Here is a 17,242-nt window from a genome sequence, read left to right as displayed (position 1 = left end):
TTTCAGCCGGGGGTCATGTTGTGCAGTAGCTGGGGCTGTCATTGCTGTTCCTGCTTACCTGAGCTGGTTGCTGCAGGCCTGGGCACGGGGTTTGAGATTCTGCTGGATGTTTTGGTTGCTGGGTTTGGGTTTTGCCAGATAATGGGATGAGTTTTCTGATCAGGAACACTGATGAGAAGTTGTTCCTCTTCTAAGTTCTGGCAAGATCTCCAAAATGCTCCTTCCTGAACAAAAGGGTTGCTGCTGGGCGGGAAGTTTTACCTTCTGATAAGCTTTTATCAAAGTATAGTTTATTGCTTGATAGAAGACCGGTCCTTCTCCTCCTCAAAAAAAAAGCCATCTTTTTCTTTGCCTTTTATTTATGCTGCTTTAGGCAGCTGCTTTTACCTCTGCTCTTCTTTAAGAGGGAATTTTTGATGGTAAATCCTATATCTTAGCAAACCAGAAAGAAGGGCGTGGGGTTTCAGTACGAACAACGTTCCTTACCCAAACAGCATCTGGAGACGTGTGGTTGGTTTGCGTCGTTTCTGTGCAACCTCTGTGCCTATGCATCTCTATTTCTGTGTATCTTTTAACATACAGTAGAATTTCCCACAAACCACTTCCTAATATTTGAGATAGTTTTACATGAAAATACCGCTACGTTAGGTGATTTGAAATAAGATATAGTACCTTATTTGATGCTAGGCTTACAGACCGTCTGTAAGCCCTGTTGAGTTTCTGTGGACCCACCGTGGTCATTGTAAAATATGACATTGCAGAACAGAAATGAGAGATTTGTCCAAGGTAGAGACTCTCCTTTTCTGGCAGAGAGCCTCCAAGAAAAAGGAGCTGGCTGTACTTGGTAATTTGACAGCTCTGCCAGGGTCTCACTGGCTGTTCCCAGGTCCGTGACCCAAATCCTGCACCCCGTGGACCCAGCTCCACCACCAAGTGCCCTTCCAGGGTGGGAAATCGGCAGCTGGTTTGTTTTTGTTGTCCTTTCAAACCTCCTGCTGCTACACGGATGGCTGGAGAGAGCTTGGGAAGGACTCTGCAGTGAGCTTGCTGCTGGAGCCGTGCTGAGAGAGAGGTCACCAAGCCCAAATCTGAACTTCCCATGCCAAAAAAAAAAAGCTTTTTTTTCTGTAAGAAGCCAAATGCCTCTTTTCATATGAGAGACCTTCATTCTCTTCCAGGACCAGCTGGTCTGGGCCATTTCATAATGTGAATTAATCCTGGGACACATCCTTCCCTTACAACAGCCATCGGAGCGTCTCTGCTGCCGGGGAGCGCTTGGCCCTAACCTTGAGCAGGGGGAGGCCGAGGCGGTGGGTGGCCCCATGGCTGCATACCTGGGGAAACTCGGGAAAGATCAAGTGGATTAGCTCAGCTGCAGCAAATCCTGCTGGGAACAAGCTCATTCTTATTAAAACGGCCTTTATTAAACTTGTTCCATTTCTCCTCTAACTTGAATTAAAATGGCTTTGATTTATTTTCAAAAGAATTTCTGCACGGGGGTATTGGGTGGTTGAATGGACCCATTTAAAGCCATATTGTCACTTTATTTAGATTTTGTTTTCCTCCGTGTGGACAAGATGTATCGCTTAACATCCACCATGCCCGCATCTGCTCGCCTTTGGGTATCATCCACCTCATCACTCAGTCCCCACGCACTGGGGTCCCTTCCCAGAGGGGTCTGAAACGATGGAGAGGGAACTGCACTATCCTTACGGTGAGATTTTAAGGACACCTCCCTGGAGAGCTCTTCCTTACAGCACGATGGGGATTCTTCCACGTGCGTTTTCATACCTCACCCAAGGAGCTCAATGACCAACCCACCATGCAGCAAGAGGGGTTTGTTGCCGGCGTGGATCCTCCCCTGCACACCTGGATGGGGCTGTAGGTAGGAGCAACCACCAAGCCTCCTGTGGTGGGATGACCTCGCACAAACCGGAGCGCTCGCTGCCGGCTGGGTGTTGGCAAGTCTGGGCCTTTGGTGAGAGGGAAACCGTGGATTTCAAGCCTTCCCTATCTCCTCGGCTCCTGGTCTCACAGGATGAGGACGATTTGCTGGAGAAAACTCCATTAGGGCTTCAAAAGGAAAGTCTGGCAGTGGCTTGCTGGGGCCAGGGCTGGCTGCGGTGCAGATGTCTGTGTGCAACAATAGGCTGCAAGTTAGCCCCGTGATTTGAAAGCAAGGGGGAGGGAGGGAAAAAAAAGAAGAAAGGAAAGGAAAAAAGAAAACCAGAAAGCCATTAGATGACTTCAGCTCTGCGTGACTACATCAAAAGGGAAGGCGTCGTAAATTCAGTTTCTATTAAACGCCAGGGCTCCGGCGCCGGGGAGCAGGATGCCGTTCTGGTGCCAGCGGCCAGGGAAAGCCCTTTGTGGGGCCGCAGGAGCGGCTGCAGGTTTTGGGTGGGCAGAGCTTTCTTCCAGCTGCTGCATTGACCTAGGTTGGGTTCGGCTGCTCTGCCCTGATGGGTGGTGGACGTGGCTTTCACTTACTCATTGCCCGAGATGTGTCCCTGTGCCTTCTCTTGCCACCTTCCTAGTAGGTATCTGGAGGTCCTTGCGGCCCATCAGCTTCGGCACGTGTTAAGGATCTCCCAGAGTGTGAAAGCTTTGCACGTGGGGACATTTCACAGTGCCGAGGTAACGTTTCCCCGTCGTTTTGTTGTCATCCTTTGCAAACCCCAAAGTCTATCCCTACATCAGCATGGGTTGCTGGGGATTTGCTCTCCATTGCTGCATGCTAACTGGTAATAACTGATCTGACGCATGTCAAAGCCATTGAGGATGAGCTATCCTAGGGCTTCCTAGAGCAGCATCTCACTATTTTATGTTTTGTTTTATTGCGTAATAACTCTGCGTGCCATTGTGAACGTAGCTGGGTTTTTTTTCTCTCAACTTTTTCTTTTTTTTGCTTAATAGTGCAAACTATTATCCTGTTGTCCTAGCTAATCACCCAAGACAAATAAAACAAGGAGGAGGATTTGGAAGGAAATCTGTCATTCTCTGTATTTTCTGGGTATGAAATAGGTCATGTTTTAAGGGTCAGTGTCCACTGATCTGTATGGAAAGCAAATGTCTTCGCTGAGGGGTCTCTGCACCAAATATTTGATATGCAGGGAACGGTGCTCCCAGGATGACTGCAGTTTCCCTGGCCCGTGGCTGCAATGCTTTGTGCATGGACTGAGCTTTTTGTGCATCAAGGCAGCAACTGCAAAACCTGCAGCATCTGGAAGAGATCTTGCAAGTTTGAAAAGTTTTTTAAAAAAAACAGAAAAGGGGAAAAAATGGTTTTGATTTTTAATTAAGTCAAAATCATTATTTTGGAGGGCCAATAGGGGACTTCTTGCATGTTAAGATTTGCAGTACAGCACCTTTTTTTTGCCCAGGGATTGATTGCGAGTGACAGAAATGTGGGACCGTGTTACAACACGAGCAAAAACCTGTCGCTTCCTCCGACCCGAGACAATGGCTAATTGTTCTCATTTGGGTCAAGCCCCTGCTGTGCTGCAGCAGGAATGCTTTACCAAGGCTCTTTAATCATTAACGTTGGCCTATTTTACACGATGTTTGGCCTCGGTGCAACCCCCCCGGGGCTCTGCACACCACCAGGGATTCCGCTGCTGGGGAGAGCGGGTGATTCACTTCTTAATGAAAACAAATTAATTTGCAATAACAGCTTTATCGCAAGACTTTCATAGGCTTTGTGTCCTCCTCTGAGCTCTCTGGCTGCTGCTTTTGGGGCAGAAATCCGGGTTGTGAATACAGCTCTTACCTCCTCGCGTGGCCCGGGTGTCGTTGCCGCACGGCGACGCAAGGGGAGCAGGCAGTGACGCCGTGGTTGTTTCTCTCCGGTGCAAAGACGGTCCCGTTCATCCCATGTTGGCTTTCCCATGGTGTCGGCCCTCTGCTTCCAACTACCCCCCTTCCTGCGCCGGCAGAGCGGCGAGGAGCGCATCCGAGGATGGCTTGTTTGTGGTTGAACGTGGTGCGGAGGTGCTGGGCGACACCTCACCGATGCGCGTACGGGACCTGTCGGTGCGCGGTGCCGATGGGAGATGAACAGTTTCTCTCCCAGGCTGCAGGCGAGACCAGCAGTGAGGGTAAAACGGGTCCTCCTGCAGAAACCAGGGCAGGTTTAGCAGGAGCCAGTGGGGGTGAGCCTGGCTCCTAGCCTTTACCTGCTCTCGTTTATCCCCGGGGTTTAACGGGTTCCATTTCAAGCTCTGTTGCTTCATCCCTTCATCCGCAGCTCTCCTCTCGGGGCCGGGGCCAGAGCTGGGAGCTGGTGGTCCCCGGCACGTGCCCGGCGCCCCCCCCGTGCCGTGGGGACAGATGGGGCTCGGCTCATGCTGCTCCCCCGCGTTCTCCAGTCGAACGAGATCCCCTTGGCGCAGGGCTGGTTGGGGATAGCAGATGGGGCGTGTGCCATGAATCCCTCTCCCAGCTGAAACCTGTTAAGGGATTAAAATCTCAAGAATCTCCAGGCTCTGCCCGGCAGCGAGCATCTCTCTCCCGCTCCAGAGGGCTGGAGGCAGGCGAAGGCAGGGCAGGAACGGCGGGGAAAGGGGCCCTTTGCAGGGAAGAGCCTCCGCTCTCGGCATTCCCCTCATCCCGCCTCCGTCCTGCGCTCGGCATCGCATCTGACGGCTGGGAACTGCCGGCTTGGAGAGGACGTGGTCGAGTAGGTGCCAAGGCATCGCCCAAAAACCGCCTCTGGGAGCCCACGCGTGCCCCACCTGGGTTCGCTCTCCGTGGTCTCCGTGCGTTCCGCCGGGGGCCGCGGCGCTGCAGGAGCATGCTCTGCGGGGCACGTCTTCTCCTCCAGCTTTCCAGCTGAGCGGCCAAGATGAGTTAGAAGGAAAGAGGGTGCCGTTCCGCTTTCTTGCTCTTTGCAGAGAGGGTTTGCCCCCCGTTTGGGTGCTGCTCAAAGCAGGTTTGCCGCATGCGTGGCACGGGTTTCTCTCCCTGTTGACGCAGGAGCCGCGCCGGCGCGCGCAAGATCACGGCGCCACGAGCTTTTGCAAACTCGCAGATGTTTCCAGGTGTGTAGCTGATGGGTGTGCAGGGAAACCACTCAGCCGAGGGCTCCTCACTGGCATTTATCCGCTGGTCTGTGAGTGCAGTGCTCAAGAGAGGGGACATGTCCCGGCGCTATGAAACAGGCTTTTTCCCGGCAGCATCGCCAGCTGGGAAAGCTGAACTCTCGGTGTGGTCTGTCCCACCTCCCCAGCCCTGAGAGGCTCCGCAGTTTTCCTCCTACACCTTGGAAACCAGGGGAAGAAATGCACGTTCCCATGCACGTGCACCCTGAGTGCCTGATGCTGGAAGGGATCGGGTCTCCCGTGGTATCACCGGTGATGCCTTTGCCGGAGATTCACCCCTATGTGTTATTTTGGGAACGGTTACTGCTGCGCTTTAATTCCGCTGGTAAGACAATACACTTGGCGAAAATGGCAGCTCTCGTTGTGTATAATGTCTTGTGCCGGATTATTGCCCCTTCTACGGAAAGAGCGCGTAGCATTTGCCAAAACCCAGTGCTGTGGGTTCGGATTTCCGCAGGTTGAGGTAAGTCTGCCTTGCCACTCGTGTGCCCTCGGACCGCAAAAAAATCCAGCCTTATACTGACCGTGGGGCTGCGGCGGAGGGCGTGATGCAGACTGACGCAGGTGGGGCAGAAGGACCTTTTGGCCATCGCTTTTGGTTTCGAAGGCAGCGGTTAATGGCCGGAAGCAGCAAGGGAGGGCGGCGGCATCCGCCCGCGCCCGATGGGGTTTGTGTCATCGCTTGCGTTGTGCCCGGCGGTGCTGGCGGTACGGGGCGGAGAGGAGAGCGCTGGGTGGAGAGCGGGCGCGTTACCGCGCACCAGGTAGACGGTCGACGCCACGGCGTGACGCCGGTGGGGTGCCAGGGACCCTACGGCACGGGGGTAGCACTCAGGGGTGTCACTTCTGCCGGAGTCATGCACTAACCCCCAGCTCTCCTGGCAGCGCCGTGCACGGAGCTCTCCCGTACGCTGGGCACGGAGGTTAACGCGTTGTCAACACACGTGAGCTGGGCCGACTTTTAAGCTGACTCGTTTTTCAAGCAAGCTCTTGGGCTCCGTCCCCCGCAAAGCTCTTAGGAGGAATTGCAGAGGTTTAGGAAGGTACCTAAAAAAATCCAAAAGTGGGTTTCTGAAACAGAGAGGTTTGCATCTCACCCGTGGGCAGGGGACGTGCGGTGGTGGGAATGAGATGGGCAGAAGCAAGGAGTCCGACCCCAAAATCGCTTCTCTTACGAAGGCTCTGAAATGGGCTGTGTATTCATCCCAGTGCTTAACTGGGGCATTTATCTACAGACCACTGCAGACCACTGTGGAAAAGACCATACTTCTGTGGCTGTCTTAGACCCTCGTGTGGTACCGATACAGGAAGGAGATGTACGTGATGCTGTGTGCGGAAATCTTGTCCTCTCAATCCTGTTTTAAAACCTCAAAATAGAAGTAGTCTGGTACCTGCAGGGCTTGTGTGTCGAGCTTCCCCATGAAGAAAAAAGGGCGGAAAGAGCGGCCCCAGTCCCCGTGGGACAACCATGGGGAGGATGAGCTGGCTGTGGCCACTGACCTGGAAGGATAAGGATTAAAATACGCGTTGCCCTGCTCTAACATCTTCTCTTGGAGCCCCGACGTGCCGTGTCGGTGTTGACGGCCGATTCGCTGGGTTCTGTTGTGGGGATTTCTTTGTGCTGAATTTCTCAGCAGTTGGCTTGATATGAAGTTCGGGTCGGAGCTTCCCCCAGCCGTCTGGACGCCCCGCTCGGGAGGTCTGGCAGCCGCGCGCCGAGGGCCGGCGTGAGCACGCTGCCTGGGGGGCAAGCGCTTATTTGAGAGATGTGGTCCTGCCACATTTCTCCCAGCAAAAACTCGTTTCTTTTACTTCCTTTTTTGCCACTCTCCTCTTGTAAATCATTTCACTTCCCTGACAGTGTAGTTGTTGGGATAATACTGGAGACAATTTTAATTGTCTTTTTCAGGATTATATCGGACGCAATATGCAGTGGTGAACTGCAACACGGTGACAACTGATTCCACAAGTGTTTTAGTGTGTTGTTTCCTTTTTAACAAGAGATTTTCCATGTGAGGCATCGAGGGCTGGGAGATGGGAACCCCTGCCCAGTGCTGAGGGTGGACACTGTTGTGTCAGAGGCTGCTGCAATGTTTTGCAAGGGTAACAGCTGAAAAAAAAAATAGATAAATTAAAGCTGATGGCACCAGGCAGCTTGCTGTGGATATTATGCAAAGGTAAAAAAAAATAGGGTAGGTGTCAAAATTCACGGTGTTTCCTTCTCGCATTAGGGATGCTGCTTACACAGCGAGGAAGGTGTTGCTGGCAGAGAGCACATGGAGAGCAGTTAGAGGCAGCGGCGTATGCCGTTGCCTTCCCAAAATGTTTTGAGGCTTTAGTTAAAGAATGGCTGCAATGTGTTTCCAGACATTCCAGTGGAAAACATGAAATAAGCCCTTCTCTTTCATTATTTTTTCTGTGCTAATTTGACAGGCTGAGCCTCCTAGGGTCCGTCCATCCCCAAGCCTAGAACACGAGATATTTCTTGCCGCAGGGTCGCCAGTGGGAGGGGAGATGTCAGCATGCCTGAGGTTTAGCATAGCCTGACATCCTGTTGAAATTTGTGGGATTAAAACTCTTATTTCAAGTTAAGTTGTGGTGATAAATGAGGTGTTGAAAAGTATGGGTTTAAATATGCTCTTAAACCCGCATTTCCTGGGAATCCGGAGGTCCGGCCGTCAACCGCTGGCGGAGCTCAGATGTGAAACGGCTCCTGCCTCGCACTGTTTCCAGCTCGTGCTGACTCAGCGTTTTCTGTACGCCGTGCCCTGCTGGTGTCCGTGGGGCTGGCGTTGCTACCCGAGTTGCCGAAATCCCCTGCCACCGCACGCCTGGTGGAGGGCGTAAGTGCCGGTGCCGTCGCTGCGCTGCCCGTTGGCGCAGCTGGAGCTGGGCAGGCATCGCCCCCGAGTTAAATCGGCTTTTGATTAACGTTAGTCACCGTGTCGGCACCTGCACGTGCCTGGGAACAAACTACCCCGATTTCTGTAGAGGCTTAGCAGACTGGATTGAACAGAGAAGCTAAAGACCACGAGTCCTGTGCCGTGGACTGCTCCAGCCATCTGCGGATGTGCCCTTTCTGTCTTGGTTTTGTGGGTTTTTTTTTTACCCTGAGAAAACCTGCTGTACTTGTTTCCCTGCACACCCAGAGGCGATTTGTCAAAATCCCTGTTGCTCCTTGGTTAATTCAATATTTATAATGTCTTTATAAGGCTGGTCCCGCTCTGCTGACTTGGAGGCGAGCTGGGAGGCTACGTTGCATGAATTAGGCTGTACAAAACGTGCAGCTCGCAGCTCTGCCGGGGCGCTTGGGCTCGAAGGGAGCAGCTGAAGGCAGCAGCGGTTGGGTGTCGGGGCAGCGAAGATGCAGCCTCTTCCTCGCCATCCCTGCCCGGCACGTCCCAGCACACGGCAAACCCCTGAGCGATCGGCGTGGATGAGGAGCAGCGGCGAGCCGAGCCCAGGCTGACTGCTTATTTCGGGGCTTCCTATTTGGTTTCTGTGTCTTCTCTAAGACGTTTCATGATGCAGCAATTTCATAAAACCAAGCAGATGCCACAGATTGCCACATCTTGATTTTTTGGTTTTGTTTTGTAATCATTATTATTCTTTAGGTCAGGTTAATCTCTGCTTGTGACCTTTCAGAGAGCAAGCCGGGCAGGGCAAGGCAGGCGGTTTACATTACTGGATGCCATATCATGCCTTAGTATAAAAAGAACTTGAAATGAAACATGATTGAACAGTCCAGATACTGGTATTTGTATTTTATTTTTAGGAACCAAAATGTCTACAGCCAAATATTCTTAGAATCTTTTAAAGTTTTCCAAGCCACTGTCCTTTTGTGTGGAAATTTTCATTGAGAAGACTCTGCCAAAATCCCTCTTTTCCTTGAAGTTTTTTTCTCCCTGATAAATACATGTTTTGAGAATTTCTGATGGGTGCTGTTCCCGAGACCTCCGTCAGCTCACAAAGCCTCTTGGTGTTTGCTATTGTGTAAAGCAGCTTTGATGGTAGCGGATGGGTGGTTCGGTTTATTTAATCACTCTTGGCAAAACTCGAGTGCTGAAAGCTATCGCGTAGCGTCAGATGAGAACAGGGACCCCGTCGTCTTCGACCAGGCAGGACTCGAGCTGCCCCGTCCCCGCTCCCCAGCAGCAACGTCCACGGGCGTGCGGGACTGGGTGGCCCCCGGTGAAACGCCCCGTCCTTGCAGCACCTCAGCAGCCGGCGGGGTTTCTTTTTCTCCCTTCCCACGCAATTTTTAGCACGGTCCCTCACGGCTTACCAGCTCCTAGCAGGGAGCCGCTCCGGGGTGGGAGCGTCCTGCGGGGGTGACGGCAAGGCTGCAGACACGTTACCGGGCGTCCCTGCCTTGTCTCCACAGGAGGGGGACTCCCTCGGGGCCATGGAGAAGCTTTGCCGGCAGCTCACCTACCACCTCAGCCCCCACTCGCAGTGGAGACGCCAGGGCATCGTGAAGAGGAAGCCGCAGTCCTGGTGAGTCGGTTTTCGAAAGCCACTCTCACGCCCGGGGGTCACCGTCCCCTCCCCGGTCCCTGCGTCCTCAGGGCCACCCCAGGCTCGGGGGAGCAGGACGGGAGTTTTTCCGTGATGCTTTCGGCCGCGGTGTGCCAACATGGGCGCCGGCGGGAGCTGCCTGTTGCGCACCTGCGGCGGCAGCAGGGACAAATCCACCGCGAGGAAGGAAAGCGCCTAAAGCCGGGAGCCTGGAGGGAGCCAGGAGGTCACAACCTTCTCAGCTTGCCGCAGCCTCCAGAGTCCTCAGGTTCCCCCGTCTCACCGTGGTTTCCCCCACGCAGGGTTGTGTTACCAGGCTGCTTCGCGCTCGCCCACGGGCGTTCTCCTCCTTTCCCATTTTCCTTTCCTTGTTGCAGCCCAGTTGCGGCGAGCAGCACGGGAGGGAACGGGCTGGAAATCCCGAGCCATCCGTCCTCCAAACCTCCCCATGCTGGGTGTTGGAGAGCAGGAGACAAACTGCTCCAAGACATCCTAATTAGCTGGTAATTAATATACATGTCACTGTGCAGGCTGTGGCTTGCAGCGCGTTTACACAAAGGGAACTGTCGGATTTAAAATAGGGAGTAAATGACCCCAGTGCCCTCCTCACCCAGGTCCTCGGCAAAGGGTCCCAGCTGCCGACATCCTGGGTCCACGTAGCTGAAAGACCAGTGGATGAAGCTGACGGGAACAGAAAGAGCTCCTTGTTTTCCACTATGTCATGCATTACATATTTAATTTATTACATTTAAGGAAATGAGAAATACAAAAGAAGGCGCAATCTGGCGGAGTCAGGATTCGTATCCAGGTGCTGGCTCGTGGTCCCAAGAGAGTTTTGGTTCCTGTTGTAGTAGATGCTATTTGTAGCCACAGTGGAGACTAATCCCGTGAAAAAACATAGTCTGAAAAGAGAAGGAGAAGGGAGGAAAGCAGACACAAGAGGAAAACAGACACAAGGGAATAAAGGACTGTGTGGCCAAATAGGATTAGGACCACATCTCCCTGAGGTCTGGTTCAGCATCCATTGCGCCCGCTTGTGCTTAGAGACCTAAGGACAGAGGAACGCCTCCATTTTGTTAGCAGTGGTAACCGTACTCGTGTGTTGAGCATTTTTAAGGTGTACTGATGACTTAAATTTGCTCTTGCCCATAAAGCAGCAGAAGTGGAGGGAGTACGTTGGGGCTGCATGCTGCGAGGCTGTGCCCCACCGGCTGGGCTCGGCGCACGGAGCCGGATAATGACCCGGGAGCTCGGTTACCCTCCTGGGTTTTTTTCTTAATTAGAATAGGAAATGCACACCCCTTGTCATCCCGTCAAATTATTAAAGTTGCACTGATGTGGCAGTGGGGAGCTCTTTAGAGCCCACAGGACAAGAAATTCTCGAAAATGGAGAAGTTTAAAGCAGCACTTTGTGCCACTCTGTCTTTCATTACCAGTCCCTGCCCCGAACCATCAGCTTGAAGCGGTTGTGCGAGCACGTCCGCACGCCAGAGATCTGCGAGGCTTTGTCTTACGAGCCTGGCGTAACGCTTCCCTTTCCTCGGAAGAGCCAGGAAATAGCTGAGGTTTTTCAGGGTTTTAATAGCGGGGCTGAGGTTTTGGCCTGACCACACCGCAGCGACCCCGGGGCTGCGAACACGTGGCGCTGGCTGCTGGCCCTGCCTCCGCAGGGGGTTGTAGGATGGGGTTTGCTGGGGTTTCTGGTTTAGATGCTCGTTTAGGAGGCGGCTGTGAGTCAAAGCCAACCCTTTGTTAAAAGTTGAAGCCAACCCTTTGCTAACGTCTAAATGCCTTAATATAGAGAATATAGAGAGACCAGGGAGAGCGTCTGTCTTGTCTTCCCTGTGCTTGAGCACCCGCCGCTTTATTTGTGCGCCAGCGGTTGCCCTGCTAGGGATGCTCCTGATTTTCCATGTTAGCTGACAGGTAATTCCTTCCTCAACCAACGACCGGCAGGTCTTTCCCCAGAGCCCCCTGCTCTGGGCTGGGGGCTGCAAGTGCCCTGCAATGCCTCCAAGGGAGTAATGGGGTCTTGTTCCCAGGTGTCGGCGTTGGCTTGACCGAGCCCTGCTGTCAGATGTTGCAGGAACATTCAAATATTAAGTTTCCACGCTTTTTTCTATTTCTGTTGGCCATCCACAACCCATCAGTGCTCTGCCCTGTGGTGTGATTAGTAGCTGGCTCTAATGACCAGGGAGCTCCAGAGCTGCTCTTTGCATCCACCTCCTCACAAGGAAAAGAGCTTCGGCTTGGTGCAGTGATAGCAGAGGGACTTTGCTTGATGGAGAAGGAGAGGGCAGACCCGTTTTATTAGAATTAAAAACAAAGCCCGTGGGAATACTTTTCCAGCTTTTTCTGTAGCCGATTTTGTCACACCGCATCTTGTCCTGTTCCCTTGCTTGGATGGTTGCTTTTCTTTTAGAAACTAAATAGAGACAATAAATCAAGTGATTCCTGGGCTTTCTTCAAAGTTCCCATTCGTCCCGTTCCTTTCCCTCCTTGTGTGCCCTTTTTTGGGGGATTGATGACTGTGCCCCCATGGAGAAGGGGTTTGGTAATTAGCCGTGGATGACCCTTGTAATGAGGATATGGTTTATTTTGATTTATTGAGGGCTACCCTTGTAAAATCCCTGTTTGCACAGGCACAGAGGCAGCGCGACCGGGTACCTGGGAAGTCTGGGACTTGTGGTGTGGATCCCATTAGTCTGCGGATTAACGGCTCCTCTTACGAGGCCGGAGCTCACTTGCTATCCCTCCTGGATGTTTGGAGGTACTCCGTGGTGGCCCGCTGCACCGCACGGCCGGTCTGGAGCAGAGGTTGGGTGTCACAGCTGTCATTCGAAAAGGAAAAGCCCTTTCCTTGGTTTTTGGGGGAAACTGGCTTAAATTCACAACCGTGACAACGAGCTTTTGCTTATAATATGGACCGAGTGCGGCAGGGCTCTGCCGGTGCTTTCCGTCCTGGGTCATTAAGGGAAAAGCACCGGAAAACGCACTGGGTTGTGCATACTGTTGTGTTGCAGTAGCAGATTATGGAGCAGGAATTGTCCACAAGAAGCGCAGCCGTCAGCCCACAAGTTGGCCCGCGCCGGTGGCGGGATGCTCGGCGTACGGCGGCTCCTCTCGGTGGCAGCAGCCCCCAGCAGGAGGCTGTAGGCGGAAAGAGAGGTCTGCCCCGGGGGCTTCGGAGCCCTAAAACCGGCGTGTCCTTCTGAGAGCTGCGTGGGAGCCCAGACGCCGCGAAAAAAGGACGAGGTGTGAGAAATCGCCTTCCGTAGGGGTCTGCGAAGGAAATTGTGTCTCCTGCGGGGCTGGGATGCACGCATGAAGCCCACTCGCCAGGACCAGCCCCGAGGCTGCTCCTCCCGCGGCTCCCGGCCCTGCCTGGGGAAAGCAAGGCGGGGGCTGCTGCAGAGGTAGAAGGTGGCTTTTCCTTTCCCTCCTTTCCTCCTCCCTGCGCTACCGACCTTGTAACGTCCGCAGGCCGCACCCTGCAAACGACGCTTTCTTAAGCCGTTTCTTCTTTTTCTTTGCTCTCTTTCTTTCTTTGCCTTTCATTTTCTTTCTTTCTTGAGTCCTCTGACTCTCCTGCCAGACGGCTTTGGGGTCAGAAAGGGACAATTTGGAGTCACCCCCGGTCCTGTGGTGCAACCTGCCTGGAGGATCCGTCCGCAGGAAGCGTGTCACCCCGTGCTTTGGCTGGGGAAACCTGCTCTCTCGTCCCCTGCGCTCTGACTCTTGACCTCGTCATGAGTATTTTGGCTTTGTCTCTGGTTCCCCGCTGATAATGAGGGGTTGCAGCACGACGGCAGGGCTTGGTGGAACCCATTGTGGAGAAAAAACTCCCGGTTTTTGCAGCTGAAGAGTTACTTGAAAATACTTTGTTAATTAGAAATCTGTATCTTTGTGATGCGTTTGTGCTCCTGGGTCCCGTCTGCCAGAGGCGCGCTCGTTAGCGCGCTGACTCGTAACAAGCGGGACCACGCACGTTGTAATCTGTGCCGTGGCTTCGTTGGGCTCATGATTGCGCCCATCTCCCGACGCTCCTCAGTCCCCTGTGCCCTGCAGCCGGGTTAGACGCGTTGGAACGGTTTGGGAAGGAACTGGAGTTTAATTATCCCTACGAAGAGGAGCGGTGGGGAGTGCGTTTGTAGGAGATGGATGCGTTGGTGCGATGCTGATGCCTCTCTGGTTAAAAGGTTTCCCCGGTCGCGAGATCAAGGGGGTCTCGGACAGTAGTGGGACGTTTCTCTTCTCTTGCTCAGGGCTAGTGAAGGGGTGGTGGCCTCCGGATGTCATTGCATTGCCACCTCCTTGGATGCCCACAGACAGATTTTTAGCGGGGTAGCATCCCTTCTTTGCCAAACGCCCACTGGCATTTCCAGCACGTGTCGGGGGCCGCAGCTGCAAGCAGTGGGGTGAACCAGCCCCTCCTGGACCAGCCCACCCCGGGACCTGCCGGTGCCTCTGCCGAGGCCTCGCCGGCATGGTGAGCGCGAGCCCCACACACGGGCACGGCTCGTCTCGGCGCTGAGCAAATCCACGTCGCTGTAATTGGTCTCCCCAGAAACGCGGTGAAATAATTACAAGGGAAAATTGCTTTTCTTTATCCTGCAACTGCTGTATTCGTTACAGGTGATAATTGGAAGCAGAGCAGCCGGAGGAGGAAGATGGGGACAGATGATAGAACTGGAGCTGATTTGGGTTTTTTCGGTTGGACCTGCTGTGGCCAGGCAGCCTGCTGCGCAGGCAGAGGGGGAGGTCAGCGCTCTCCGTGCCCGTCTCACCCCAGGCATCACGTTCGGCGTGTGCACAGAAAGAGCCAAATTGAGGGAGAAGCTCTCGGTGTTGGCTGCCCTGCTCTGCTGTGCTGCCTGGCACCGGAGCACCCAAACCTGTGCCAAATAACCTTTTTTTTTTTTTGTCCCCAGATTAAAAATCTGTCTTTCACTTGCTGTCTCCCTCTCCGTACCTCCCGCTGAACCACGTGTATTTACATTAAACGTTCAGGATGAGTATTAGTGTTTTGCCTGGTAGGGTAGCCAGGAGGTATTAAAGGTAGCAGGAGGATTAAAGCAGCCTGCTAAAGTAATTTGTACGTCTCTGGCTCTGCCTAGGGATGCGATGACAGTCCAATGTTTAACTAGCAAGTGTTGAATTAGGTCCCGGAATGTCCCTGCTCCTCCTGCTGCCAAGCGCGCGCCTTCCAGCATCGCAAAGGCGAAACTGGTGATCGACGCTTCGCGCGTCCGTAATGGCGTTGGAGCGCGGGCTTGCGTGCTCTGTGGGGAGGGAGGAGGTTTCTCCCCGGGAGAAATGGCCTTTGCCGTCTGCAGAGAGTCGTGGCCGGCGCGTGACCTGCGTTTGCTGCCCGCGTCGCCTCTGCGCGGGAGCGATAGCGAGGAGCCAGGGATGCACCGGGGAGGGGATGGGGTGGCGGTGCCTGCGCGGCCGGGCTGAGCAGTGGGCGGCATCTGAAGGAATATCAGTTATCCATATCGTAACCCCAAATCTAGCCCCGTTTTACATCAGATAAAACCTTTTGTTTTGTACACAGTTGCTGTTGATGCCACTGGAGCGTGAAGCGTGGAAGAAGTTTGGGTGGAGCGGCTTAGTCTGAGCGCTGGAATTAAATGGGGTGGATCTGGACCTAAATAGGTGGTTTTTTTAACACTCCCTTTCATTGCACTCTATGGTTGCTCTGCGATAGGTGGAGAAACACCCCAAAAAGAAGCCTGTGCCTTCCCTGAGCCTGGTACGGAGCTTACGGGGCGGCCACGCTGGGGTGAGCCAACGTGGCGCTTTCTTCATTTTCTAAACCCATTTTACATTTCAGAGCTCCCAGCGCTCGCTCATGCAAATCCTCCCCCCAGTGCTGGGACCTCTGAAAAGTAAGGATCTCTTTTTTGTTTGTTTGTTTTTCTTTCTCAATTCACACGGGTTGTTCAGGTGGCTTTACTTAGCTCCAGCCAACTCTCTTTTCTTTGCCAGTTGTCCTTGTTGCTGGTGGCGGGGCCGCCCGGATGCCGGCTCGGACGCGCTGCAGATGTGGGCGGCAGCTGGGAGCGTTTAGCACAGCACGAGGGCGAGGGGAACGTCAGCCCCGGTAGGAGATCTGCTCCGCGGCTGCACCAGGAATGCACCCGATGAGGATTCGCAGGAAGAGGGGCCGCTCGCTGTTTCTCTTCGCAGGGAGCGCAGCGGAGCGGCTGGCCAGCTTTCCCACAGCCGTGTGTGAGCTCATTCCTACAGCTGAGGGAGAATCTTAATTATTTCCCAAGTATTTATGTACATAAAGGATGAACCGTGCCCATAGTTGGTCTAAACAAGGTCTTAAACAAGGGCAGCATTCTTTGCTGGCTCTGGTAACACCAGGAATATAATTTATCTATATTTTTTTTTCCCCTAAATCCAAGAGTTTCCCTTCTTTGAGACGTAGGTGCTGGCATGGAAACCAGCTCTGCCTGCACGTTGCCTGCTGCATATGGGCACTGTACATGCAGGGCACAGCTTCACAGATTTTTGATGTTTAGCTTGGGAACACCGATCACTTGAACCCTACGGGCCAAATCCTGTTGTCAAAGAGAGTCATAGAAGCATTTAGGTTAGAACAGCCCCTTGAGATCATTGAGTCCAACCATAAATACAACATCTGTAGGTACCCTGCTAAACTTTCCCTCCTGCAGGGAGCTTTCCGTTATGGACCGTGGAGCAGACACCTTCATCCAGCTGAGTTCCTTGGTGAAATGAAGATGCCGTTACCATTAACACCATCCATCCTCCCAGTGCAAGAAGTGGGCACGGTTGCTCTGCGCGGCCCAACCTGGGGCTCCAAAGTGGGTCAGTCAGACCTGTTGCTCCCTCGCTGCGATGGGCTGTCGCCATCGTTCAATGGGCTGTCGCCATCGTTCGATGGGCTGTCACGTCGTTCAATGGGATGTCACCATTGTTCGGTGGGATGTCACACTGTTCAGTGGGATGCCACGTCATTCCCTTCTCTTCTTGCAGTTTCTTGCATCTCTGCGGCTGTGATTTTCCCCACTGCATTTACCCCATCCCTTAGCAGCCCCCACCTCATTTACAGGCTTTCTGGGCTGCATCTCTCCTTCATTCTGGTCCAAAAGCCCCTTTATTGCTTTGTTGCACTGGATCTTGTTCAGCTAAATTCTGGTTTAAACAGAGTATTCTTTCATCCCCGCTTGACAAGCAGCGTTAGTCTGTGCTAATTCACATTCCTGCTTCATTATGCATTACTCGAACATGTCAGTCTGCAGAAAATGACATTGCTCCTAAGGCACTCGAGGAACAATCTGGTTTATACTAATTTATTGTGTTTTACCACAATAGCCATTGGGTTCTTAAGATAACTGTGATAGGAAGGGACAAGGTCAGTGAAGAGAAGGAGCTGTGGTGCTTGAAGAAGGTGGCACGAGCGCCCCAGGAACCACTGAGGTCTTTGCATTTGGAAAAGTCAGGTCACTTCTCAGGGCCCTGCATATGAATTTAGCACCCAAACATTAGGTACCGTTTTTCTTCACTCTCTTAAAGTTTAAGCCTAGTTTTTCATGTTGTTGTTTTCTGGACACACGTAAGGGACTGAACCAAGCACCCGCAGGGATGCCCCG

General features: G+C 53.2%; 1 protein-coding gene across 1 annotated transcript in view; it reads left to right on the top strand.

Annotated features, from left to right (window-relative positions):
- The window catches only part of LRRC75A (leucine rich repeat containing 75A), a gene marked incomplete at both ends in the record, with an annotated part of 92,232 nt that overhangs the window by 47,262 nt on the left and 27,728 nt on the right, over positions 1 to 17,242 (top strand). Inside the window, one exon of the mRNA XM_082008546.1 lies at positions 9,484 to 9,596. Within this exon, the coding sequence (XP_081864672.1) occupies positions 9,484 to 9,596 (113 nt within the window). The remainder of the gene's footprint in view (positions 1 to 9,483; positions 9,597 to 17,242) is intronic.

This window comes from Phaethon aethereus, assembly GCF_964289735.1.
Source record: "Phaethon aethereus genome assembly, chromosome: 19".
NCBI classification, from domain to species: Eukaryota; Metazoa; Chordata; class Aves; order Phaethontiformes; family Phaethontidae; genus Phaethon; species Phaethon aethereus.
Note: the sequence above shows the minus strand (reverse complement) of the source record. Positions and strands in the feature narration are given on the sequence as shown.